This window comes from Galleria mellonella, unplaced genomic scaffold (genome assembly GCF_026898425.1).
Source record: "Galleria mellonella isolate WM207_F2 unplaced genomic scaffold, CSIRO_AGI_GalMel_v1 utg5358, whole genome shotgun sequence".
NCBI lineage: Eukaryota > Metazoa > Arthropoda > Insecta > Lepidoptera > Pyralidae > Galleria > Galleria mellonella.
In genome coordinates, this window is record NW_026442110.1 from 180,588 (window position 1) to 208,292 (window position 27,705).

Below are 27,705 nucleotides of genomic sequence, written 5' to 3' on the forward strand. Positions count from 1 at the left end.
ACGAAGCAAACCTAGTCAGTCTGAAAATCTATAAAAATGATACCAAAATATTATATTAGTGTTGTGTAGAAAATTTTCAAATTCTCGGAATAAATATTAACAAGCAACTCACTCAAGATGCTCCTTGTAAATGTCGAAGTCTGTGAACACGAGCTCGACGATTTGGTGCGGCGCCGCGACGAAGGTGTAGAGCAGGCAGTCGATCCGCGCCGGGTACGGCCGCGGGTAGTCGGGGCTGCTGAACGTACCACGCTCCTTGCCGTACGTGGACGTGAACCGAAGACATGTACAACCTGCGACAAACATATTATTGATCAATAGATATGTCGCAGTCAAATAGCTTAATTCACCTAAACAGCCTAGCCTTTTTACTAAATGGCGCTGTTTAACTAGCGGTCCGAAAAATATTCAGCCATTTATAAGCCAAATATTCAACATTTAACTACTTGCGTAGCCTAGTTATTTAAATTTAGTTCCACTTTTTACCACTTCGCACTTACACTCACACACTGTCAATATGACATCGGTAAGTAACAATATTATTGGTGTTTTTCAAAGCTTGATTGTCTTTACGCAAAAAAAAATAGTACAAAACTAGCGGTAGTAAATATAACTCTAATTACTTACATAAATGCTTTGTTATTAAACTACGCTATTTGATCTCATCATTACCAGATAACAATTGTATATATAATGTTGTATTTTAAAGCACTAAAAACAATTTTTAATGTCTGATATTTTATCTTTTTGTGTTACCTTATTCAAAGAATGGTTTGAGCATCAGTCAGGCAGTTCATTAAATGTAGTATTGTTGTTTACGGATGAATATGATTCAGGCCTCTAGTCGAACTGCGTGATTTAGTAAAAAGGCTAGTCTGCTAATTGAGTGGCTAATTAAGCTAATTGACTACGACAACTATATCATAAAAGAATATTCAATCAGTGTTACAAAACTTTCTGCAACTTCCTATTTTTTTTTATGATTCTTAGAATGATAAACAAATTTGAAACCCTAAAAATGAACATTTTCCTTCTTTAAAGAGCCAGCAATTGGTACTCTTTACCAATTACCAAAATCGGTTTAGAAGTTAAGTTTCTAAATAAAAAAAATAACTAGTTTTGTCACAATTGAACTCGTTTTTTTGTTGGATATAATCTTTAATTATCGAAAATTATTTAGTTTGTTTATTTCTAAATGGAAATTAAATAGTAAATACTAAATAATATCATATGATATAGATCTACATAATTTTTGAGATAGAAAGTACATAAACTATTTTTTTGCCAATCAACATATCTCAGTCATATAGTCAAAGTTGCAAGTTAAAACTATTATCAAATAGTCTAGTAATGATCAGACAAAATCAACACTTTATAACCGTTTCGGTCCTTAAGCAAAACAATCTGCGGGACTGTGTAAACCGCAAATGGTTCTACCTTGATTGGGGTTGGTAATTCATGGAAGGGTTGTAAATTATTCGTCCACATATCCCTACCAGAGGACACAGTTAATAACTAATAGTACACAAATCGTAATTTGTCAGTTCAAATATCAAATTCGGAGATGTATGTGAAGATCTCAGCGGAGTAACTATTGCTGGAAACTAATTTGACATCTATATGTTCAGATGTTTTAAAGTAAGTTCTTAATTTTTCTATATTTGCTACTAGCTTAGAATATATAGATAGTGTCTTCATACAAATGTTTCGCTAAAAACAAGTCGACAAACTTTTTTATTTACATTCGTATGAGTATATAGTTACCATAACGTACATTTATTACGAAGTATACAGGAGATATTATATTGTAAAATTTTAATGAAAAATAAAAACGACAAAGTTCTTACGTATATATTTTAAAGAACTAGATAAACAGTCCATTATTTTAGCCGTGAACTATCCACTGCTGGACATAAGCCTTCCCCGTATGGAGAGTTTTTCCAATAGTTGCCACGCTTGGCAAGCGGGTTGCAACCGCAGTTAAGGTTTAGAGATAAACAGTCCATAATGATCCATAATTATGTTTATCTTTATTGGATACTTCGATTTATATCTGAATAGATATAATTTTTTTGTTTTTAAATTAATGAAAATGGCTGCCATTTTAATTAAAACATGTATATTAATTTGTAAGCAATATCTTCTTTTGTATCAAAAAATCTACCTGATCTGGGATATTTTTAATCCAATTACTTACAACACTGTAAAAAGTGAGTTTGTTTTGATTAAAAAATATGTCAAGGTTTAGTCAGCCAAATATCAAATTGCCTAACTGAAAGTTAACCTGTTTTGGACACTCGATAGAAATGTATAGAGGGAACATATATATAATATGAAGCTACTAGCTTCAACCCTTGACTTCGACTTGACTGGTATAAAAGTAACCTATTTTCTTCTCTGTCTCATGTAGTAAGTGTTTAGTATATGAACTCCGACACTGCTAAATCGACTATAATGAAGTTTTGTAAATGGGTAATATTTGTTCCAAGATGAAAGGCAGGATATTATTATCCTGATAAAAAAAATTTACTCATTATATTATATAAAATGTCTATGAAATATCTTGTAGTTCAAAGAATATTTATTGCGTAGCAAAATATACTTGTTTTGCCAATAGGTAGATATCTAATGATTAATTTAGTCAAATTTCTTGAAACTGGGTTAATGTCTTCACTTTATCCTCTAAGGCATTAAGTATAAGTAGATTAAGTTAATTAGAACGGTATCTTAATTACAAGATTAATTGCGAATTTGTCATTAAATGTCTGACGAGTAGGTAATCTCAATAATTTAAAATTTTCTCTGCGAAAAATAATTATGACTAAATTAATACGGGAACAATATGGGAATAAACGTTATCGATTCCAAAAGTAATCACAAAATCGGTATCGTTATAAAAATGGGTGATAATTTCGCGTATATTACACGAAAAGCACAATTTTAAAACTTCCTACTTTTTGATGTCGCTACTACTCGAATGAAGGTGGCGTCCTCTGGTGTCAAGAAATTCTTGGATGCATTTTTTATAGTGGGTGAAAATGGAATTGTATCCCCGTCTACGTTATTGGTATACGTATATATATTTGAAAATTTTAATTATTTAAAAAGCGAATATTTTTGTATTAATAAACTGAAGTACCTGCTTATGTAATACTATAGTGAAGCAGCAGTATATTAACGAACTAATATAGTATCTATAGGAATGAAACTTAGTGTTAATGATTTTGGTATTGGATCTTTGTCTTTGTAGCAGACAGCTCGTCAATTTCAGTCAACTATTCCAATTTGCCAGTGTTCCTTGATTATAGAGGAGAGGAATTGATGTGAATTATTGAAGTTAGTAGGGCAACTGTTTGGTACTAATTGGCAAAGATCACTGAAGTGATAAATATGCAAGAGTATTTCAAAGAGCACGTTCTTAATTCGATGGTAGTCTTCTAGTATGAGTATTTTTTTTTTACATGATGTCTTCGACAATTACGAAGCTATATTGATTTTTTTCAATCACTAAGGTCTACTCTACTATACGTTTGTAACTAATTACTTCAAATTAATATTATTCTTTTTTGTATTTTATGTAAACGAACTTGGTTACCAAAAAAAAAACATTTCTTTCTTTCTGTCATAATCGCAATAGCTGTTTTTTATATGTATAAAAATTCTAATTATTAAATGCTTACACTTTAAATTGCTAATCCCTACCCTATGTAATAGCTGAAATGATCAATAATCCAAAAAATATATTAGAAAGAGATTATACAAAAAATCTTTTACATACCTCTATTACACTTATATTTGATGCTAATCAACTTACTTATCAAAGACGCTAGGCAGTGCACGTCTTGAAAACAAAACACAGCTATCATATTATTTTACATACAATAACGTGAAAATGTGTTACGAAGTCTAATGGAATATGACGATTTAATATACACAAAGAAAACAAGAGAATAATATTTTCATTGAGGATTTTGTTAAATACAAATCTTTAAATGTAATTTTCATTTAAAGAAACCTTTCGAAAACAATTTTTAGCAGGGCACAGGGCATCTAAATGGTGAGGGGGCAAATCTGGCTAATAGTTACGAGTAATCCGGCCCTAATAGTCTCTTACCTTAAACGCCTATCATTGAACCGAACTTATGCTTGTATACTATCTTTATTTATTTATCTCGATGTCAAAATCAAATATATTGTAATCACTTCAAGCAATGACACTTCAATGCCAGTAGAAATCAGACGACCTTATTGAACGTTAAAGTCATTTAGAGGACTAATTGTAAATAATTAATTTAACATCTAAATAAGGCTTGAACTATAATTGCATAATAGAATTTCTTATATCTATTTTAAAGTTTTGACAATACTAAATTACATTCTAAGAACCAAATAATGTAACTGAAGTTCTGTATTTCGTAATATTTTTGTTATTTCATTAGATGTCAAATTACATCACTTGTGTTGTAACGAATTATATTTTTTTTTGTTACCCAGAAAAAAGCCAGGGTCAGTCAGCATTTCATCTATTGAGGTTAATTAGAGACCGTTTATATAAAAAAAATTGTCCGAGAGATGGTGACAGGTGAGTCTTCCCTTTGGGGGGTTTTGCCAATAGTTGCATTGCTTGGCAGGCGGATTGACAACCGCAGTCAGGCATTAGAAATATTTTAAATTAAATTTTTATAGGGATACTACTACACATCCCTCGCCCTTCTTTAGTTGGCTCTTACGACACTCACGGGAATGGAAAGGGGTGGCCTATTCCATACCAGGACCACACGTCCATAAAATCTAATACGTTCAGTATAAAAAATATGGACATATCGAGTATACTCTACTATATGTATATTTAATTTATTTACTTATTTTTTAATAGAAATAAGTCGCTAAAGGGAATAAATATCATCTGCATAATAAACAAGATTATCTCAGATTTATTTACTGACAGCAGTTCTATAATTAGAAGCCGTGATTGCTCATACTGCCCGATAAGGCATTGGCCGAAACGGTGGGGTACCCGGAAATTGGAACTGTTCCGGGCCGGACCGTCCGGGGAAACTTGCCAGATAACGGGCCAACTTAACCGATCTAACTAGAAATTAATATTACATTTACTATATACTCGTATATTTAGATGCATTTGGAATGTATATTATAATGTTTCAAAGTGTTGGATTTAGGTTAAGTTCTAATGTACAAAATGAGTTCTTGCTAATTTACAGAAGTCTATTTCGTTTATGAATTTGTCCCGAAAAAACAGACTTTAGTCCCACAATATTGGAACAAGACGAATACGGGATACACTACCAGTTAAAACAATCAATGTTTCATCTAAAATTCACTGAGATATCTCGTAATATACACACTATCTGACAAATAATGGGTTTATAAACAATATACAAACAACCTAAATTTCGTTGAAATCATAAAATCAGAACTGTAGATTCGGCATCAGTTATATACTCTATTACGAGTGTAATATATATTTCTGTATCTATAAATGCAACTAAACAATTTTCTCAAAGAAACTTTATATATATACTAACTTGGTAGCTGAACTTGCCGGGTTAATAAGATAGGCTCAAACTTATTTATATTTTTCTGATCCATGTTACTTTGGGAAAAATGTTTGGTTTCTCTAGTAGAATACATCCTTATAATGTGTAAATTTTGGCTTTTTTTCTTTTCTCAATGTCCTCTACCCAAAGGTTATTTGAAAGAGATTGCTTAGCGATAAGGCCGCCTTTTGTTTCATTTCTCACTACAATTAAATGTATTTATTATTTTATAAATGGTGCAATAAAGTATAAATAAATAAATTATTTCGATTTTAACAAATACCACAATAAATAATATCTGTTTTTATTTATATAATTTTTCTTTATTGATTACATTACAAAAAATGTTTGGTACAAAAAGTGGACTTGATCCTATATAGCATTCTCTCCCAGTCAACCTTTGGCAAAACAGAAATAAAATTATGCGGTAAAAAATTGAAAATTGTTGTAGATAAACAGCCACAGACATATCTATATTGACCTATTACAACACATACAATGGAGAGCTACCACGTATTATGATCATATAACTGTACTTACATGAATACAGTAAACAAATATTACTTACATATACAAATACATATATATCATAGAAACATAAACACAAATATAAATATACATATACGACTATATACTATAGTAACCTATCTATTATGATATTTAATATTAATGTACATCATCCTTCTTTTCAACCAATTTAAAAAAAAAGAAGGTTCTTAGTTCGAATGTATTTTTTTATGTTTGTTACCTCATATCTCCATCAGTTGTGAACCAATTTAGAAAATTATTTTTTATATGGATATACTTATAAATTTAAACCATAACCATAACCAGAAATTTAATCAAAATCGGCTCAGTGGTTTAAATCAAAATAACTGTTTTTGCTACAACTAAGGTCAGTTTATTTGTGGAATCTAACCTTAATTATATAATATTAAAATATTATAGGCCGATAATATAATATCGTAATAGTACCAATTAAAATAGTTTTCATAATCTAAAGTTACAAATTTATTTTATTTGAGAAAAGAATAACTTTTGTTTTTATTTAATGCATTATTGATATAATTATTTTGGTTACCTCAAAAGGTACCTTATCACACAAAAATACTAAATTAAAATTTTTACCCATGTAAATGTAAATTTTTTGCCATCAAGCATTTTTATTCGACTGGCTACTTGGGTTTGAATGTTAAGGTATGACAGTGAAAATTACTGAGTACGGGTGGGGACCATGAGCATTCAAATGTATTCTATAATGTTCATAATGTCTTTTTCAATTCAGCTTCTAATCGAATAGTTGACAAGCAGATTGGTAACCACAGGCTTTAGAGATATTTTAAGAGAGACGCTGCTGCCCATCCCTCGCCCTCCCTTAGTCGCCTCTTACGACACCCACGGGAAATGAAAGGGTAGCCTATTCTATGCCGGAATCTTTATACTACTACTCAGTATATGGTAGTAGAAATTATAACATTAAATTTCGAAAATAAATTTGATGAAAAATTTGATTTAAAATAGACCCCTTCAGGTCAGGTATCGGATTCCCATAATGTCGCAGCGGGGACAATGTCATTTGATGGTTATGAGCGATGCACAAGTTGTGCACACCCACGTTTTTTTAGAGGACAGAGGGGTTTAAATATACATATTGGAAAGGTGCATAAACCTCAATCTTCACCTTTAGTAGATGGCAATATAAATCCATCAGAAATTTCTGTAAATTCCGATCACTCAGACTATAACATACCCCTATGGGAAATTTTAAGTCAGAACAAAAATAACGTTCCAGTAATAAAAAGGATTTCACGGGGGGCCAGGATATCGGTGGCTACAGTATTGAGGAAATGCATTGATAAAGTGGTTTCTAACAATGATATGTTAAGTTGGATACAACTTTTAACTTTTAGTTACAAAGTTCTCAATGTAAACAACAAAAAGGAAAGTGATATATCGCTTACACAGAAAATTAAAAACAATTGTTCTGATGAGATTGTTTTTGCTTCAAACCAACATAATCTTTACAATCAAAGTATTAGAAGGACTAGGCCAAAATTTGATATTATTAAGAGTATTGAGACCAAGATAAATGACGGTGACGTAAGAGGCGGTGCGCAGCTGATTTTTTCTAATGAGACCATTGCTCCGTTTAATGATGAAACATTGCAAGCTTTAATAACCAAGCATCCAACTGCATCTGTTCAGGAACAACTAACAAATCCATCCCAGGAATTAAATCCTGGGCTACAAATTCTTGCGAGAGATGTTGAAATTGCTATTATGAGCTTTCGTAATGGGTCTGCAAGTGGATTGGATGGGTTATCTCCACAACATTTGAAAGATTTGATATCTAGTACGACTGGTGATTCTGGAAGAGCTTTGTTGGAGAGCCTTGTGTCTCTGGTTAACCACATGTTATCAGGAGGTATTTTGGAGGACATAAAAGAAGTATTTTATGGTGCTAATTTATGCGCCTTAATGAAAAATAATGATGACATTAGACCTATAGCTGTGAGTACAACTTTGAGACGCTTAGTGTCGAAAATATGTTGCAAAAATATTAAACCCAAGCTTACGGAGCAGTTCCAGCCTAAACAGCTGGGTTTCGGGACTAAGGGAGGTTGTGAAGCAGCTGTTCATGCAGCGAGAACTTTCATTAATTCTGGCAATGGGGAGGTATTTTTAAAGGTAGACGTAAAGAATGCCTTTAATTCCATTGATAGACGTTCCTTTTTAGCGGAAGTTGAAAGGATTGTTCCAGAGGTATTACCGTTTCTAAAACAATGTTATGGCTCGCCATCAATATTAGTATATAACAATCATCCCATAAAATCTTCTGTAGGATGTCAACAGGGCGATCCAATGGGTCCTGTTATTTTTAGTTTGGGTATAAATTCTATAATCAAGAAACTTCTTTCACCTCTAAATATTTGGTATTTGGATGATGGCTCGCTAGGGGGAAACGCATCAGTCGTTTTATCGGATTTGGAAATTTTGATAAATGATCTAGCTGGAATAGGTTTGCAACTGAATTTTGACAAATGTGAACTTTATATTAAAGGTTCGATGTCAGAGGCAGACAAACATGATATTATTGCTGGATTTGATTCTCTGGCTCCTGGAATTAAAATAGTAGCCATCGAGTCCTTTAATTTATTAGGTGTTCCTCTCATGAACGAATCTATTCCAGCATACGTGGATGAGCAAATTGAAAAGTTTCACCGGTCTTCTGAACGTTTGTTTCATATAAATACACACATGGCATTATTTGTGATGAGGTGGTGTCTATTTGTGCCTAAATTTACATATGCTATGAGAAGTTCAATGCTTTGGAAGTTTCCAGAACAATTGATGAAACTAGATAAGATATTAAAGGAAACTCTAATCAAAATTCTAAATTGTCAGTTGGTTGATGATGCTTGGAATCAAGCCACATTACCAGTGCGTCATGGAGGATTAGGCGTAAGAAAAGTTTCATCTGTTGCTCTTCCGGCATTTTTGGCGTCAGTCCATGCTTCAAACCCTCTTTGCGGAAAAATCATTAACCCTAGTTCGGGTTCCGTAGAGATTTGGGGAGTGGGCGAGGCTGTGAATGCTTGGCAGTTGCAATGTCCTTCATCTGATATGCCTAATATATGTCACTCACAAAGGCAGTGGGATGAACCACTCTGTATTAAAACACAGCAGAACCTTGTGACCCATTGTGAATCCGCTGAAACTCGTGCCCGTCTTCAAGCAGTAGCTGAAAGGGAATCGGGATATTGGTTGCAGGCATTCCCGTCAACTAATACTGGAACGCTTCTCGACGATTGCTCCTTTACATTATTAATAGGTTTGCGGTTGGGTGTAAAAATAGTTCAGCCCCATCGTTGTAGCTGTGGAGCCTCAGTTGAAGAGCTGGGATACCATGGTCTGTCCTGTGTGAGAAGTGCAGGTCGAATACCTCGCCATGCCATGATCAATAACATTATTCATAGGGCACTTGTGATGACACAAATACCAGCGATTTTGGAACCAAATGGCATTTTCCGTGAGGATGGGAAACGACCTGATGGCGTAACTTTGGTTCCTTGGAAAATGGGGAAATGCTTGGTGTGGGATGCGACGTGTGTAGACACGTTAGCTCCAAGCCATTTATCTAAATCGTCCTCTTGTACGGGTGCTGCGGCGGTGACAGCGGAAGCAATAAAGAGGCGTAAATACTCACATCTAGAGGGGTCTTATTGTTTTCTGCCATTTGCTGTAGAGACGATGGGCCCGTGGGGCCCAGATGCAAAGAATTTTTATCGGACGATCGCAGCGCGCCTCATCGAGGTTACTGGTGACCCAAGAGCTGGTAGCTACTTTGCCCAAAAGATAAGTTTGGCAATCCAAAGAGGTAATGCTGCCAGTATCTTGGGTACACTGCCTCGGTGTGGTGCGTTGGGAGATAACTTTTAATTGTTATTAGTATTTAAGGAATTTAGTAGGTATTAACTAACCATATTTGTTACTCGCTTCTGTGAAAATTTCTAAAAAAAAAATTCAAATAGTCGTCATTTTAATTAGTACATGTATTTTAATTAGTACAAAACACAGTGTAGAAGGACCCTCCACTGGATGGAGTGACAACCTCAAATGCATTGCAGGAAGTCAGTGGATGCAGGTGGCTCAGGACTGATCCTTATTACAGTCTATAGAGGAGGCTCATGTCCAGCAGTGGACGGATAATGGCATGAAATGATGATGAAGATGATATTCTATTTATTACAACATAAAAATCACGTTCTGATATTGACGTTACATAGAAAATGCAATATAATCTACTTTTCCTGTTCTCGTGAAAAGTGTGAAAAATCATATCTATCTTCAACAGTGGACAGATAATAGGTGGTATAATAACGATGATATTAATTCATAATTTTTAATTATTATTAATTTATTTATTTATTTATTTATTCATTAATACAAATATGTGTACATGGCGGACTTAATGCTAAAAGCATTCTCTCCATTAATTCTTAATTCATACGAAAATGTTATATAATATCAGACTGATATAATATCAGAAAATAGTTATCTATTCCAATTTAAAAAATCGACTTGGTCTGGAAAACTTTTAATTTAATTACTCGCAATACTGAATAAATGTAACGTTTCGTCTTGGTTTAGAAATAAAATGTGTCAAATTGAGCCAATCAAATGTCAATTTAGCTGACTAAATGTTGACAAGTTTTGAGCACGCTACGCTTACTCTATTTATATTATCTAAGCGCAATACAGATATCTAAAAATAAAATAAAATTACGAATTAAAAGTCTAATCGAAGTCGATCTTTGACATAAAATGGCGTTCATTTGACTCAATTGTAACCAAAATGCCAAACGTATTAATAGGAACCGATGAACAAATTGCACAACGTTTCTATCGGAGCGTAAAAGGTCGCTGATATAGCTTTGCGCTGCCGAATACAATCAAAACAAATATAATTAAAACCGATCTCGGAAAGCCCCAACTTTATTGAAAGCATTTTGTGTCCTAAAAATCGATCCCGAAGTATAATAATATTTATTGCAGTTAGCAGTGATCATCATCATCATTATATTTGTATCAAGTCCTTTATGTAGTAAATTCAGCAATGACGACTTCAAAACTTTCCTTTCACGTGCTCTAATGTAACTAGTAAAACCATGACACGTAGGTTCGCTTTAGTATAAGTCTTGCACGTTATCGTGAATCGTGGTGTCAAAGTAAGTATACGTTCTTATGAGGGGTTATAAGAGTATGTCACCACACCATAACTTGTTTAGAAGATAGAAAGTTAAATTTATTTGCATAAACTTGTGTGTGCAGTAGATATATACTGGGTGTTTTAATTCTGTTATAGTTCTAATATGTTTTTTCAAGATTTGTATGCAAATTTCTTTTTGTGTGTATGTTTGACGAACTGCAGCTTTACAAAAAGAAATATTGCAAGTAATTATAACTTCAATAATCGTATATTAAAACTAAATGTCAAATTTATAATAGATAAGCCCTGTAGTGATAAACTAAGAGTACAAAAATTACCACTTCTTTTCTTCTCCTAAGGCTTTAATGTGACGTTAAGATACTCCTAGTCTTAGAAAATATAAAGCAAGACTTTGTTTTTAAATATAAACTCAAACTAGCGACTCCAATATCGATAAATGTATATAGAATCAATTGGTATCTTATCCAATATGTTTAGTTTCATTACATATTGATAAGTAGATACCCACTAGAACTTTGCAACCTGTGTTTTCAACACAAAGAACACCGGGTAAGTTTCTCAGTGTGCTGAGTTAACAGCTGCTCCGCTTGGCTAGCCGGCCAAGACAAGGACTCAGTTGGTTTAGTTTCTATCTACAATTGTTCTTAGCCGTACATTATATATGTTGGAACTTGAAACTAAAACTATAGGTAAAATCCTACAAATATTATGAATGTCAGTGTATGGATATTTTGATGTTTATATATTTAGATATGTTTATTATTGAATCACTTTTATGGGACTGAAATTATTTGAATGATATTTAGTATATATATATATATATATATATATATATATATATATATATATATATATATATATATATATATATATATATATATATATATATATATATATATATATATATGTATGTATATATAATATACATTATATACATTAGATATTCTGTATCGTCCCAAACGGCGCTTCAATCGATCGATTATTCGATTCTTAATCGAATGTCCACACCTCGCGGATATGAAGCGATTACATGATTATTAAGTTGGAGGGCAGTTAGTGAACTTGTCCTTGCACTCGGCTTGAGATCACGTACCGTCGCGAATCAAGAGCATAACCGAACAGTGATCTAGGAGATCATCAAATTACAGATAAAATATTGTGTATTTAAAGATTTGTGTAGGCCTACCAATCAAGAATTTATAACAGCATCCAGTCAAAGGTGGAAAGCAGTGCGGCGCATGAGATTCCTTCAAGTAAGTGCACGTACCTTCTTAAATATTGTAATCGCTTCATCCTCATTATCAGAAGTAAGGACAAACGTATTTCCACCGCTTAACGGTGTCCCTACATTCTTTTTGGTGCCGAAACCCGGGAGATAAATCTCGTAATATCTAAATATCGGCTGTATAGATCATTATCGTTGCATTGGGACTTTACATATTCCGATTACATATAAATTAATACTCATATTTATTAATTTCGTTATATTTTAAATCATATTTTATCATTAAAACCTTAATTAGAAATCGGAATTCACATTCCTGAAACAAGTGGGTAGTCCGCGCGGAATTGTAACTTTGCCATTGCCAGTGCATTGAGTAGGCTTAATTTTACTAATTTATAGTGATTTATTCGTTCCTCCTAGTTTTCATTGTATCGATGTTTAATGTTTATGTAGGATCATAAAAACAATCTTATTTATATCGGTGTTTTTATAATTTATCGGCTTACACGAACATTAAACGTAAATCGTAATGATCATCCATCTATTGTCTAGGTATTTACTAATTTTGTGAAATCATATAAGCAATCTCATTTAATTCGTGCTTATATAACTACTTATCGGTTCATAATAGTTATTGAATACATATTACCATAGGATAAGTACTGTAATATTCTAAGTCTTTAGTGAACAAAACAAACAGACAAATTTCTTATTACATTAATAGTGACTTAATATTAATATTTTCATCGATTCTGTAAATTTATTCGTTTACAAGTTATATTATTGTAAAATATTATTATCAAAAGGAATTTCATTCGTAACTAGTGCATATTTTAGTAATATTTATAGTGAATTTAATATTGAAAACTTATAGATATATATAAATAAACTTAATATCTGTTGTGGAATTATAAATATTCTATTGATAAAATATTCTCGTAATAAATTCTGTCTACATAAAGTTCCGTTGACTATAGAAATTAACATTTACCCTCAAATTATTAATATTTTTTTTATTTTTTGTTTCGATTCTCGAACAATCTCGAATCTATTTATAGACTTGTTCTTCATTGTTTAAATTTGTAAACAACTTATAAATTGATCGTTTTTGCACGATGTCTGTTAATACAAATAAACGTAAACTTAGTCTGTCAAAGCGCAGTAAATCGAAGTATGAAGAATACACAACTCGTGATTTGCCATCATTAAGAAGAAAACGTACTATCGTGTTTAATCGTTTATCTAAGGCATTGCAAATAGGCAATGACGCGAAGTTAGATGCAACTAAGTTGGATTTATTTTTATCGTACTGTAATGAATTACAGAAAATTTCTACCGATTTCGAGAATGCACATCTCCTTATTCTGGATTTACATGATGATTCAGAGTCCGATGATGAGGGTGTTCGTGAGAGTTTTGATGATATGTATTTTAATGTTCTAGCCTTGCAACGTACATATACTAAACCTAAGGTACGGAATGAACCGGAACAGAACAGTTCTTCACATATAAAATTACCCAAGGTCACTCTTCCCACGTACTCAGGCAATATTAAATGCTGGACAGAATACATAAATACATTCAATTCTTTAATAAACGAGAATACCTCATTAAGTAATTTGGAAAAATTTCATTATTTGAGATCGTCACTCTCAGGCGATGCTTTAGCGTTGATACGAGCCTACCCTGTAGCCGGTGAATATTATATCGACGCATATAACGCACTAGTTAATCGTTATAGGGACAAGCGTGATTTAGCGTTTACCTGTTGGCGTGAAATTTTAAATGTGGAATTTAAAATTAATAACGTAAAGGAGTTTCGTCGCTCACTAGACATGATCGATGAGAACTTAAATATATTACGACAGGTAAATTTACCCGTTCAAGAGTGGGATTTTGTTCTTATTTATCATCTATTATCGAAACTTGATACTAAGACACGTCGTGAGTTTGAGGAAAAGTATTCACATATCCAAATACCTTCTTATAAAATAGTTAGAGATTTCTTACACTCGAAATGCGAAGCACACAGTCGTGATACACACTTTACCGACTCAAATAAACCGCATTACAATCATCATGAATCGTCGAATACTCATGTCGGTATGCATGCAAGGCGTGTAAATGTTTCTCACACACTCGTTGCAACTAATGAATCCAAGGGTACTAGTGCATCATCTAGTGTTGCCAGCTCAACAAAAGGTTGTCCATATTGTGGCCAGGCTCATTCGATTGCTTCATGCAAATCATTTATCGATAAATCTATTGACGAACGCATGGCAATAGTCAATGACAAAAGATGGTGTTACAATTGTTTGAAATCTTCGCATCAGTTAAAAACTTGTGCCTCTGTATTTACCTGTCAGAAATGTAAGCGTAAACATCATACTCTGTTACATAAGGACACAATAAAATCGGTCAATACTGCATCATTATTGACACATAACTCGAGTGTCAATACAACTGTGCTGCTAGCAACAGCGATTGTTACGGTAAAGGACCGTCTCGGTAACATTCAAACTTTTCGTGCATTGTTTGACACTGGCAGTCAGAATAATTTTATTACTGAAGAAGCAGTAAATCGTTTGAATCTTAATTTAGTTTCTTCTTCTTACTCAATTAAAGGCTTGGGTGACGTGTCGGCGGCAACTAGCGGTATAGTACGCTGTGTAGTTGGAAGCTTATCGGCAAATAACACTGAAGTGTCATTTGAACTTGACATGCACGTCATTCCCAAGATCTGTTGTGATCAACCCATTGCGAAACTAAACACTTTTGGGTGGTCACACATCGAATCATTAAATCTAGCTGATCCTGGGTTTGACATACCCGGCCCTGTGGATTTGTTACTTGGTGCAGACGTCTTCGCGGATTCGCTCCTTACCGAACGCATTAAGGGCGGTCCATCGCAGCCACCAGCATTTAATTCAGTGTTTGGTTGGTTATTATTAGGCAAAACTTTGTTATCATGTTCATCATTGGCCGCGTTGCAATCGAATGTTGAATCAGAACGTCTTGTGAAATTGGTTGAACAATTTTGGGAACTCGATAGTGTATCACAAGCTAATTCATATACTCCTGAAGATATTCTTTGTGAGAAAGAATATGTCGCAACCAGAACTCGAGATAAGTCTGGTCGATATGAGGTATATTTACCGTTTAAAAACTCATGTGAACCTGTTTTCATGGGATCTCGTGAAATAGCGGAGAGGCGCTTTTATGCACTTGAACGGCGTCTGTCTCGGAATCCTGACCTAAAATGTCAATACGTTAATTTCATGCAAGACTATATTCAAAGCGGTCACATGTCATTAGTACCTGTTTCAGAAAATCGTCGCGGTAAATACTATATTCCGCATCATTGTATTATACGGCCCGACAGTCCTACAACACAGCTTCGCGTAGTGTTCGACGCATCTGCGAAGGATAATCGGGGTAACTCTTTAAATGAATCTCTATGGGTTGGTCCGAAGTGTCAAACTGATATTACAAGGGTTCTTTTACATTTTCGGGAACATGCTATTGTTTTCATGGCAGACATACGCCAAATGTATAGGCAAGTTCTTGTTGCTCCAGCCCATAGAGAATACCAGCGGATATTATGGCGGTCTAACTCAGACCAACACGTATCTGAATATAGATTAAACACCGTAACTTATGGTGTTTCTTCGGCTCCCTATCTCGCTTGTCGTACTATTCAGCAGCTCGCGAGAGATGAAGGGGATTCGTTTCCTCTAGCAAAAGAAACCGTCACATGCGATATTTATGTTGATGATATTGTTACTGGTACCAATACTATGTTCCAAGCTCGCGAGTTGAAGTCGCAGGTTATCGCTTTGCTCAAATCTGGCAATTTCGAATTAAGAAAATGGGCTAGTAACAAACCAGAATTGCTGGAAGAAATTCCACCAGAGCATTGTCTTGTAGAAGCTAAATCTTTTATCGATGCACAATCTTGCACACTCAAGGTTCTCGGTCTTAAATGGGATCCACTGCGTGATTCGTTTGTCTTTCACGTGCAACCTCTTAACAAAGTTTGTACCAAGCGATCCATATTGAGTGAGGTTAGTCGCATCTTCGACCCGTTGGGATTTCTTTCTCCAGTGACTATTCACATCAAAATCTTAATCCAACAACTTTGGGTAGCTGGCGTAGCATGGGACGAAACACCACCTGACAATATTGTTCGTATGTGGACAAATTATGTACAACAGTTACCATCCATTCAAAATTTAATCGTACCCCGTCGTTGTACTGTTGATCACGCAATATCGTATGAGCTTCACGGGTTTTGCGATAGCTCGGAGAAGGCCTATGGCGCTGTCATTTATTTACGTGTTACAGACAATAGTGATCGTATACATACTTATTTTGTATGTTCCAAAGCTCGCGTCGCTCCTTTGAAAAAACTAAGCTTACCACGTCTGGAATTATGTGCAGCAATGCTATTAGTAGACTTATTAAAGTTCGTAAAGGAGACATACATGCCGCGTATCAATTTCTCTATTACTCTTTGGAGTGACTCGACTGTTGTACTGTCATGGCTCCGAGCACATTCATCAAAGTGGACTACATTTGTTGCGAACAGAGTTAGCCACATACAAAGTATAGCGCCTATTGATCAATGGCGACACGTTTCCACACATGACAACCCCGCAGATATTTGCTCACGAGGCCAGTTTCCTCAACAACTTGTTGATAATACTTTATGGTGGGCGGGCCCCACATGGTTACGTAAACCACACACCGAGTGGCCATCATCTTCTTCATCTATCACTGACATTGATGATAACATAATATCTTCGGAGATAAGGCGAAACACCACGTTATTAATTCAACAAACCGCACCGATTAATCCAAATCTCGATCCTTTTTTAGAGGAATTACTCAATAGCGATCTATCATTAGATGCTATTATTGATAAAATTGCCTATGCAGTCATTCGAAAATCTGATACTACAGATTCAGTGTTATCAAGCGATGAGCGACACCAATCACTTCTTATGCTCGTAAAATATATTCAATCCTTGTCGTTTTCTATCGAAATTGAGAAAATTCGTTCTAGACAATCGTTGTCTAAATCGTATCGTAAGCTCAATCTATTCATTGATAACCAGGAGGTGCTCAGGGTGGGCGGTAGGATTTCTCGCTCTGGACTCGAATACGAACAGGTACATCCAGCATTGTTACCATCTAATAATTTGTTTACATCAAAATTAATTCAATCGGTTCATTTGAACAATTGTCATTGTGGTATAAATACTACACAATACTTAATATTACAACAATTTTGGATAATATCGGCTAAACGGGTCATTCGACGCTGTTTATCGCAATGCTTTAATTGTTTTCGACTTCAACCTAAACCGTTACAACCTTTCATGAGTGACCTTCCTAAATATCGCGTAAATCAAGTAAAACCTTTTTCTGTGGTAGGAATTGACTACGCTGGCCCTTTTCGCATTAAAACCGGACCATATCGTGGAGCTAAAATAGACAAGGCCTATCTTTGTTTATTTATCTGTTTGGCTACGAAGGCTGTTCATTTGGAAACAGTATCCACTCTTTCTACCGATGGATTCATTGCCGCCTTACGCCGTTTTGTTGCTCGGAGAGGCAGGTGTTCGACAATACATGCGGATTGTGGAACAAACTTTATCGGTGCTCGCAATCAACTAGTGTCTCTCACCGAAACTGCATCTAAAAGTGAGCGAATTGATTTTAAATTTAATCCACCCTCTGCACCGCATTTCGGAGGTGTCTGGGAGATCCAAGTGAGAGTGGCAAAAACACTTTTATATCGGGTTGTAGGTGACCAAGTATTGACGTTCGAAGAGCTCACCACTCTTTTTACTCAAATCGAAGCGGTCATGAATTCGCGTCCCTTGTATCCAATGAGTTCAGACCCAAACGACTTCCAGGTTTTAACGCCAGGGCATTTTTTAACTCTCGAACCATTGACGTCCGTTCCGGATACGGATTCAACTCACGTTAATATCAATAGACTAGATCGTTGGCAGTTAATTCAGACATTTCAACGTTCTTTCTGGAATAGGTGGAGGAATGAATATTTACATACATTAACCTTACGAGCCAAATGGACGAAAGATTCCAAACCATTAGAACTTAACTCAATGGTCATTATCAAGGATGATAATCATCCACCTCTGCACTGGCAAATAGGAAGAGTTGTAGAATTACATCCTGGACCAGATGGTCAGGTTCGTGTAGCCACTATAAAAACGGACAAGAACAATTTGATCAAGAGACCTCTAGTAAAGCTATGTCCTTTACCAAATGAACCATTCTAGTAAATTATTCTCGTTTATCATATATTTATTTATTTAATTATATATTATTATGAACAAGTAGTGTATGTATCATATCGTTGTATTCAATCTTAAGTTACAGTATCGTTTTTGTCTTTGTTAAGAAAATTACTATCGAATTTTGGTGGGCGGAATTATGTATCGTCCCAAACGGCGCTTCAATCGATCGATTATTCGATTCTTAATCGAATGTCCACACCTCGCGGATATGAAGCGATTACATGATTATTAAGTTGGAGGGCAGTTAGTGAACTTGTCCTTGCACTCGGCTTGAGATCACGTACCGTCGCGAATCAAGAGCATAACCGAACAGTGATCTAGGAGATCATCAAATTACAGATAAAATATTGTGTATTTAAAGATTTGTGTAGGCCTACCAATCAAGAATTTATAACAGCATCCAGTCAAAGGTGGAAAGCAGTGCGGCGCATGAGATTCCTTCAAGTAAGTGCACGTACCTTCTTAAATATTGTAATCGCTTCATCCTCATTATCAGAAGTAAGGACAAACGTATTTCCACCGCTTAACGGTGTCCCTACATATTCACATGTGCAAAACTGCGAAATTGTATCTAGTTGTAAATAATTGATTAAGCCATTAAAAAACCAAGAAGTAATATATAAATTCATTTTTACATTTATGACAAAACAGTAAACAAGCATAGATAATATCTAAAAATATATTTAACTTTATAACTTTTCTGTTTATAAACACTATCTAAAGTTAATTTGAAACTATACGAAATTGTAACTATATCCAAATGTTAATTTACATTTAATTGAATATGTCCAGAATTTGTTATCATTTTGATCTCTGATTTACTCCACTGAAATCTAAATCTATTAAGTTCTATGCATATAAATCAAGATTGGAAATAGTATTGCACATTGAATGAGATTTAATGCTAAACTTTGGAACTGTAGACATTATATCTGTATATCTTATCTTCACCCCAGTACCAATAAATCAACAGCAAACTAAAGCATTTACGGTTAAGCTTTATTAAAGTAAAATACAGAAATACTTATACATTCAAATAGTTCCTTAATGTGCCTATTTGAAAGCCACCCATAACATCCCACCATAGCCACCCATATCTACTATAATATATGTATCTTTAAGGGATTTATGTTTTTGTATGTATTTTGACAAATTCTTTTTTGCAATCGATAAAGTTTGTGTTATTAAAGTCTCTTTGTAAAACAGTCCTGCTTGACGAAAAGCAAAATGTGTATGTAATCTTGGGTGATAACTCCTTATTCACAATTCGTATAATTTTAAATTTGTTGTGTACATGCGTCTATTTCGTAGTTTCATCACTTTTTGTCGTCCGTTAGTGCAATTTATTTTTATTTTAAAATAAGAAAATTGAAATAAATGATCAACCATCATACATCAATCGTTTTGTCAAAAATTATCACTTATTTTTAGGATTTTATACCAAAAAGGTACCAAGGAACCTTTATATTGTGGCCTTGTCCGTTCGGTTGTCACACCGCTGTATCTAATTAATAATTTGAAATTGGAAACAGTTTTACATATTGTTAGCTCAAACATAATGCAAATTACAACATGTGTGAGCGTAGAAAATAATTGAAACAATATTGTTGATTTCTGTGCTAGGGTTTGTGACGGTTCGCCTATAGTACAATAGGTTTAATACCATAAGTACATAGAAAAGAAACAGGGGTTCCTATGGGTGACCGCTGCGAAAGCTGAGCTATTTAATATAAACAAACTTTAAAGTCAAGGTTCACAATAGTATATAGAGAAGACGTTACCATATATGAAATATTGACACAGAAGGGAAACTCCTTTGATGTGTTTCCAAAATGTAGTGGACGTCACAAGAAAATTAAATACATTAAACAAAAATATATTATATTTTATATTAACCAAATTATAGTTTACCTTTTTCTCATCAGGTGTAAAAAGGATGCATACAACACAGTTTAATAAGGTTTATGAGAGCCTTTAAAGTTTTATAAATTCGATAATCAATTTAATAGAAAATACCAAAATACGTTAACATATAATTAAATTGAATTTAAAGAAAAGTTCAGTTCGAATAATAGGCTAAATCCGATTATTGAAATATCTACTCTTCGGTGAGATAATCTATGACGATACTAGATGAAGAGAAAAAAAAAAAAAGGAAGAAAGGGAGAGCCGGCAGATCGGCGGGCGCGCGGGAGTCGCTTTTTAGGAATTGCGCAGTAAAAAAAAAAAAAAAAGGACGGCAAATGGCGCGGGAGTCGTGTTTTAAGGAACTGCGCAAGAAAATAAAAAAAAATAACTAGGATATAGATCTAGGAGGGACTGGTTCAATGAAGGGGTTTGAGATCTTAGTGTATCACTATGGATTAAGTGTGTGAAATTAATCAATAGAAGACTGGAGAATCCGGTGAGCTTGTTCCATTTATTACTACGTAGTTAGATTTTTGACTGTGATCACAGACAAAGTCTATACTTAATATTTTCCCAACAACTATTAAAATACGTATTTAGTCGAGTCCATATACCTTTAGGTAATGCGTATATCGTTAAATGCAATCACATTTGAACAAAGTTTACATCAATATAATTTACGTACTTACGTTATTCTACTCATATACAAAATCCAATTATATGGTCGTTTGATAGAACTTCATCAATTTGATTCAATGTTCTAATTGTCCAGTTTTGGAAAATACTTATTGAATCAACTATTGAACTATTACAATACTAACTAGTTTCATATCTAGTTATTATAAAGTATTTATTTATTGAGGATAATAGACTAAAGTGACTATGGTCTGGTCTCATTGCTGGGGAAACGGCCGTTGATGAGAGAGAGGGGTTATTGAGTGGCGGCCCTGTGGATGCAAGTGCGGTGTGGGCTACCTCCATTGTTTGGAGTGACTGTTTTATGTGTATTGTGGGGCTGTTCCTTGTGTCAGTCGGTGGAAATTGCCTGTGTTCAGTCGTGGGTTAGTGATGGTTGAGACGATGATGATGATGAATTATTTGTATTTATTACACTATTACAGTGTTGGTTTGGAATATCTGTTCATACTTAACGCTTCATGGTGAAGTGTTTTTATACCATTACTCGGTCGACCAGATTAATGATTCTTAGTCTATATTTGATTATCCATGACTACATGTGGGGATTTGTTTTACACCAGATATACAGAGAAACAGCTTAACTGTTGCAAGTGATTTTATGTGAATGTATTACTTTTAATACATTATTGTGTTAGTAGATAAATTCATGTAAAGGTGGGATGTTTATGGTAAACAAGCCTATATTGTTTAAATAGATATTTTGTCTTGATTTATTATAAACTTTAATATTGATTTTGTTGTAGTAAGCAAGCTGATAATAACAACTCTGTGTGTATTACTGATTACTAATAATATTTGATTGTGCTGATATTATAGGTGGGGATTTATTTCCTAATGGTAATAAAAGTATTAAAAGATTCTCTGACTATAGTTACTCTTAACTAGGTATGAGGTACAGTATAAAATTAGTACTAAATGACAAGTATGAGTTATGTATTTTACTCATATTTAGAAAGGAAGTTGTCCTGGCGATAAGGTTTGTGTGTGTTGTTTGTTCATGTTATATTGACTAGACAAGTTCAGACAGGGTTAATATTAGTGAATATTTACTGGATTTATATTTAATATACATGTTTGAATATTTTATGGGAATAGTATGGAGATATACAAGTAGTAAAATATAATATTAGTATTTTATAAATTTAATTATTGAGTTATATGTTTATGTCGGACTGTATCCAAGGAGATATTATCCTATTAATATCAAGTTAGGACAATTACTTTAAATATTAATGAAGCAAACACTAACACTGATTATTCACTTCTTTAATAAATTTACATTAGAGGTTAGAAATCAAATAGATAGCATATTGGGAAAATCTTCACCACACATGTATTTGAGGAATGTTCTTGATAATTGGTACTGTGTGTATATGTTATTGCAAGTACAATTGCAATAAGAATGTTAAACTTCTAATCTTCTGTTCATTCTTGAAATTGAGAGTTGGCTTGGCTACTGATGTGAATATAAAACTGCAGTATTGCTGGATACTATTAATTATTACTGGTGTAAACCATGATTATTTATATCACTGATATTTTAGTTATATATTACGGTTGATATATGATGATTTTATATTTAATTATATTAAACAAATACAAATAAACAAACTTGCTAGTATTTGTTACGTTGACAGTTGTGATAGATAATCAAAATTCAATTCAATACATCAATACGTCATTCAATACGTCATTAATGTGACAGATGTCAAACAAAAGGAGATTATACACGTTATGATTCTATATCTAAGTCTATAGAAAATTTATATAATTTTCTGTTATTTTATAATAACTGTGGGGGAAATATTGGAATTATTTATATGAGAAATTTCACTTAAATGATATGATAATTATTTAAAGACCTAATTTCTTAGGGATTTAATCATAATGATTTAAAACTAGAACATTTGTTTATCTAAGAAATCCTCTTAGTAAATAGATTTTACTAAGACACCAAAAGGAAGTAGATATAGTATAACTATAATACAGCTACAATAATTGTATGGGACTTGTGCTGTCCTCCTGGTATGGTAGGTAGGTGTAGGAAATAATAAACAATAATATGTCACAATGCGACTCACACGACCACCCGCCCGGACGTCACCCAGAGGAGTGGCAGGAGTGGGGGGACTTGCAGTCTCAACTTTAATGAGTACATCACATCTCTCCCTTTTCAAAATATTTTAAATTAATAATAGAATATGAATATTTTTACTCTAGGAAACTTAATTATTATTTTTTAAGCATTTTTGAATAGTCATTTTTTTTATAAATCTACCGCCCATTCGGAATGCAATTTCAGCTAAGAAGAACGGGCAAGAAACTTAGCTGTTGCTTTTTTCAAACAAAGTTGAGTTTACAACAAAATGTGAAAGGATACAATTACTCACAAATTTCATATAGATACAACTACAACAATATAGTTTTACATTACAGTCATAGGTAACTAAAATAATGTCATGATATTACCATATATATTATGTTACAAAATATAACTTAGGCAACTAAATATAATAAGACTGGTTTGTATAAAAATAACTATATGATTATTTCCTCTCGAAGTCCATCGAGATCTTTTTTTTCATCATCCTTATAATTTCTTACTGATCTTCCATCTTCTTAAGTATATTATTGTGTATATTTCATCTCAATTCTTGTCTAGTCCCATAATTTCTTATAGATATAGCGCCAATAAGTATATGTATACAGGGATTGAAGTATCGCATACTCGTATATATTTTCTTTAATTATATTCCGAATACACTTTCTCCTATTTTCAATATCTATGTCACTATATCTTTCCCTTCCAATTTTAAAATGTTCTTTTATTGATTTGTCTCTACCATTCTAAATAAATCTCCTTATTCTTAGCATTTACAATAGAAGAGATTTTATCTCTAATGACAAATCAATAATGTGGCATAATATTGAAACTTATGAGCTATAGCAGGAGTTTATCCCTCCAGTCAGATTTTGGGTTTTAATTTATTTGTACACGTATTATAATGTCACATTTTTGTATTCTACTTGCTTCGTTCTACTGCGGTCAATATGGTGTCGAATAGTATAGTTTAATATCAAATTCTAAGCAGTTATCCAATGTTGTGCTGAATAAAGTGTCAAGTCTTGTAAAATTTCTTTTACTTATGTACTCTTAAGAAGATTTATGGTCTTATACTAAGTATATCAGAATTCCAATTAATAATTCCTACAATACATATACTGACAATATTAGAGACGTTACTATTTATAATCTCAATATTTACATAAGTATGTCACATTTATTATAGTTTAGACATCGATTAATTTTAGGAATGTTACATAATATATTGTTTTAGATCAGATGTAATGTAGACAAAATTTTATTTCTTCATGAACATTGATTACGACATCTATTATATGTACCAAAACTGATATCAATCCTTTGTACCTTGATACATAATCTACTGTTTACGGCAACAGTGCCGGGGTGCCAGAATAATTATCCTGAGTCGTAGCGAATGCTCGTTTACGCTATCTCAAATGAAATAAAAGTAGAAAACCATTAATAAAGGACTCAGAATTCGTATTTAAAGAGTTTGTAATGATTGACTTTAAGGTTCAGTTTTCCTGGGAGCATCTAACTACTACGTGCATGGCTTATAAAACTTAGTATCCACAATTTACTAACTCTTTTTGCTTGGAAATTACGAATTACTGTAAATGTTTACTTTTCTTTCCAGAACTCTGAACACAGTATATTTAGCGAGCTTACGCCTTAACATTTTATGTATTTGTTCAATCATTGTAGCCAAATTTTGAGTCCATTTTCTTTTATTGTGTACCAATAAATTGATAAAGATAGATAAGTGTGACTGTGTACAACTTGTAATTTAAGATATTGATAATATAGAGTTGTATACATATCTCTAAAATATTTACACATAAAATCTAAATAATATTATAACACATTATCATATTTATTTCTCAAAATAGGTTACTAGTTTTATAACTTTAAAATTTTCCAAGAACAATTGGTTTTCTAAGTGATTCTATAGTCTTTAGGGACTTACAAGTAATACTTTCTGAGATTAGCTCATGCCCTAAAAATTCTACTTACGATTGATTAAACATGAACATAAATCCTTTATTAATACATTATTTGTAACCTACGTGTACGGATATGTAGGTATATTATTTTGCCTTACAAAGTTAAAATACGTTGAACACATTTTTAAACTTTCGCGTTGTGAATCGCGAATTTAAATAGATATAGGACATGTTTTAGCCTTACATCATTTGTTCGAAATTAAAATATTAACAAACAAACAGTTAATCTTGTGTAAGATATTCAATACATGTTTAGGTGTCTTATTCATTTCCTTTATTTGGGATTATTTCCAATTGTTACATTTAAAACATTCATGTGTATATTAATATACCTATTAGTTGGTGGATTTCATGTCTTGCTACAAAACCGTGACCAATATTTGTTTATATTTAAACTAAGGTAAGTCTCTGTTATTAAAAATAAAGATACTTAAAGTAATAAATTATATTTATATAATTTATAGATTTTGACACGTTAAATTACAAGTACCATTGTTACACAGACTAAATAATATAATATTTAGTCACTTTAAACAGAGATTTAAATAAACAGAGTTTTAATTATTTATTGTAATAGGTTCGTAATCGAAACGAAATAACCACTTGCTTGTTATAAAAAAGTTAAGTACATTCTCTCTAATCTCAATTTGATAAAAAGCATCTTTTAAGCCAGGTTTAGATAAAGATAAATTTATTTGCATAAACAAATAAATTTATCTTGTTGTGTGTGTGCAGTAAATACATATTAGGTATTTTAATTATGTAGTAATTGTAACATGTTTTTTACCAAGATTAGCATGCACATTTTTTGTTTAGGACTTTTCCCTTGACAGACAGATTTATATTCCTTTTTTCTATTCTTTAAAATAAGTATGACTAGAGAAACTCAATTCGCAGCTTTGTCTACAAGTTCGATTATATTTTCTGTTTATTTGAGCTATACTATTTTATTTTACTAAATACTTGATTTTATGATCAATATCTAACTGATGTTCATTTAGATATTGAATTTGAATTTTGGATTTTTTTGTTTGTTTTGTGTTTAGTAAATTAATATACAACTTAATTGTAATATATAAAGAATCATAGCAGTCTCTTAGGTACACAATAAGCTACGAGTACAATTTTTCTCTACTTCTTCCAAATCCAACCAAGACTGACATTTTAAATGGGCCCAGTACATCAGCGAGTCTTTAGGACTATATGTCCTAGAATTTTGTCAGATTTTTCTTGATTAGTTTTTTTTTTAAGTAGTCCTAGGTTTTGTCGACTATTATTATTATTGTTACTTTTGTACCCCAATTGATGGGTATGTTACTTTTGTACCCGAATTAATGGGTATGTTAGTTTTGTATCCGAATTGATGGGTATGTTAGTTTTGTACCCGAATTTATGGGTATACTAGTTTTGTACCCAAATCAATGGGTATGTTTAATGTAACTCCATCACTTTGGCAAGATATATATTTTATAGTGGAATAGAGGATGGTTAACATTTAGTTCCACCATTTTGACAAGATATTTTATAATAGAATAGAGTTACACTTAGTTCCACAATTTTGGCAAGATATTTTATAATGGAATAGAGTATGGTTAACATTTAGTTCCACAATTTTGGCAAGATATTTTATAATGGAATAGAGTATGGTTAACATTTAGTTCCACAATTTTGGCAAGATATTTTATAATGGAATAGAGTATGGTTAACATTTAGTTCCACAATTTTGGCAAGATATTTTATAATGGAATAGAGTATGGTTAACATTTAGTTCCACTATTTTGGCAAGATATTTTATAATGGAATAGAGTATGGTTAACATTTAGTTCCACTATTTTGGCAAGATATTTTATAATGGAATAGAGTATGGTTAACATTTAGTTCCACTATTTTGGCAAGATATTTTATAATGGAATAGAGTATGGTTAACATTTAGTTCCACAATTTTGGCAAGATATTTTATAATGGAATAGAGTATGGTTAACATTTAGTTCCACAATTTTGGCAAGATATTTTATAATGGAATAGAGTATGGTTAACATTTAGTTCCACTATTTTGGCAAGATATTTTATAGTGGAATAGAGTATGTTCAACATTCAGTATGAATGTAGTTATAGGAGAGTTGAATGATTGTTAGGTAACTTTATTTATTTTTTACTTGATGGATT

General features: G+C 32.9%; 1 protein-coding gene across 1 annotated transcript in view; it reads right to left on the reverse strand.

The window, feature by feature from the left end:
* LOC113519004 (cubilin) overlaps positions 1 to 27,705 on the reverse strand; it is a 256,728-nt gene that overhangs the window by 155,836 nt on the left and 73,187 nt on the right. Inside the window, exon 3 of the mRNA XM_052898681.1 lies at positions 113 to 293. Within this exon, the coding sequence (XP_052754641.1) occupies positions 113 to 293 (181 nt within the window). The remainder of the gene's footprint in view (positions 1 to 112; positions 294 to 27,705) is intronic.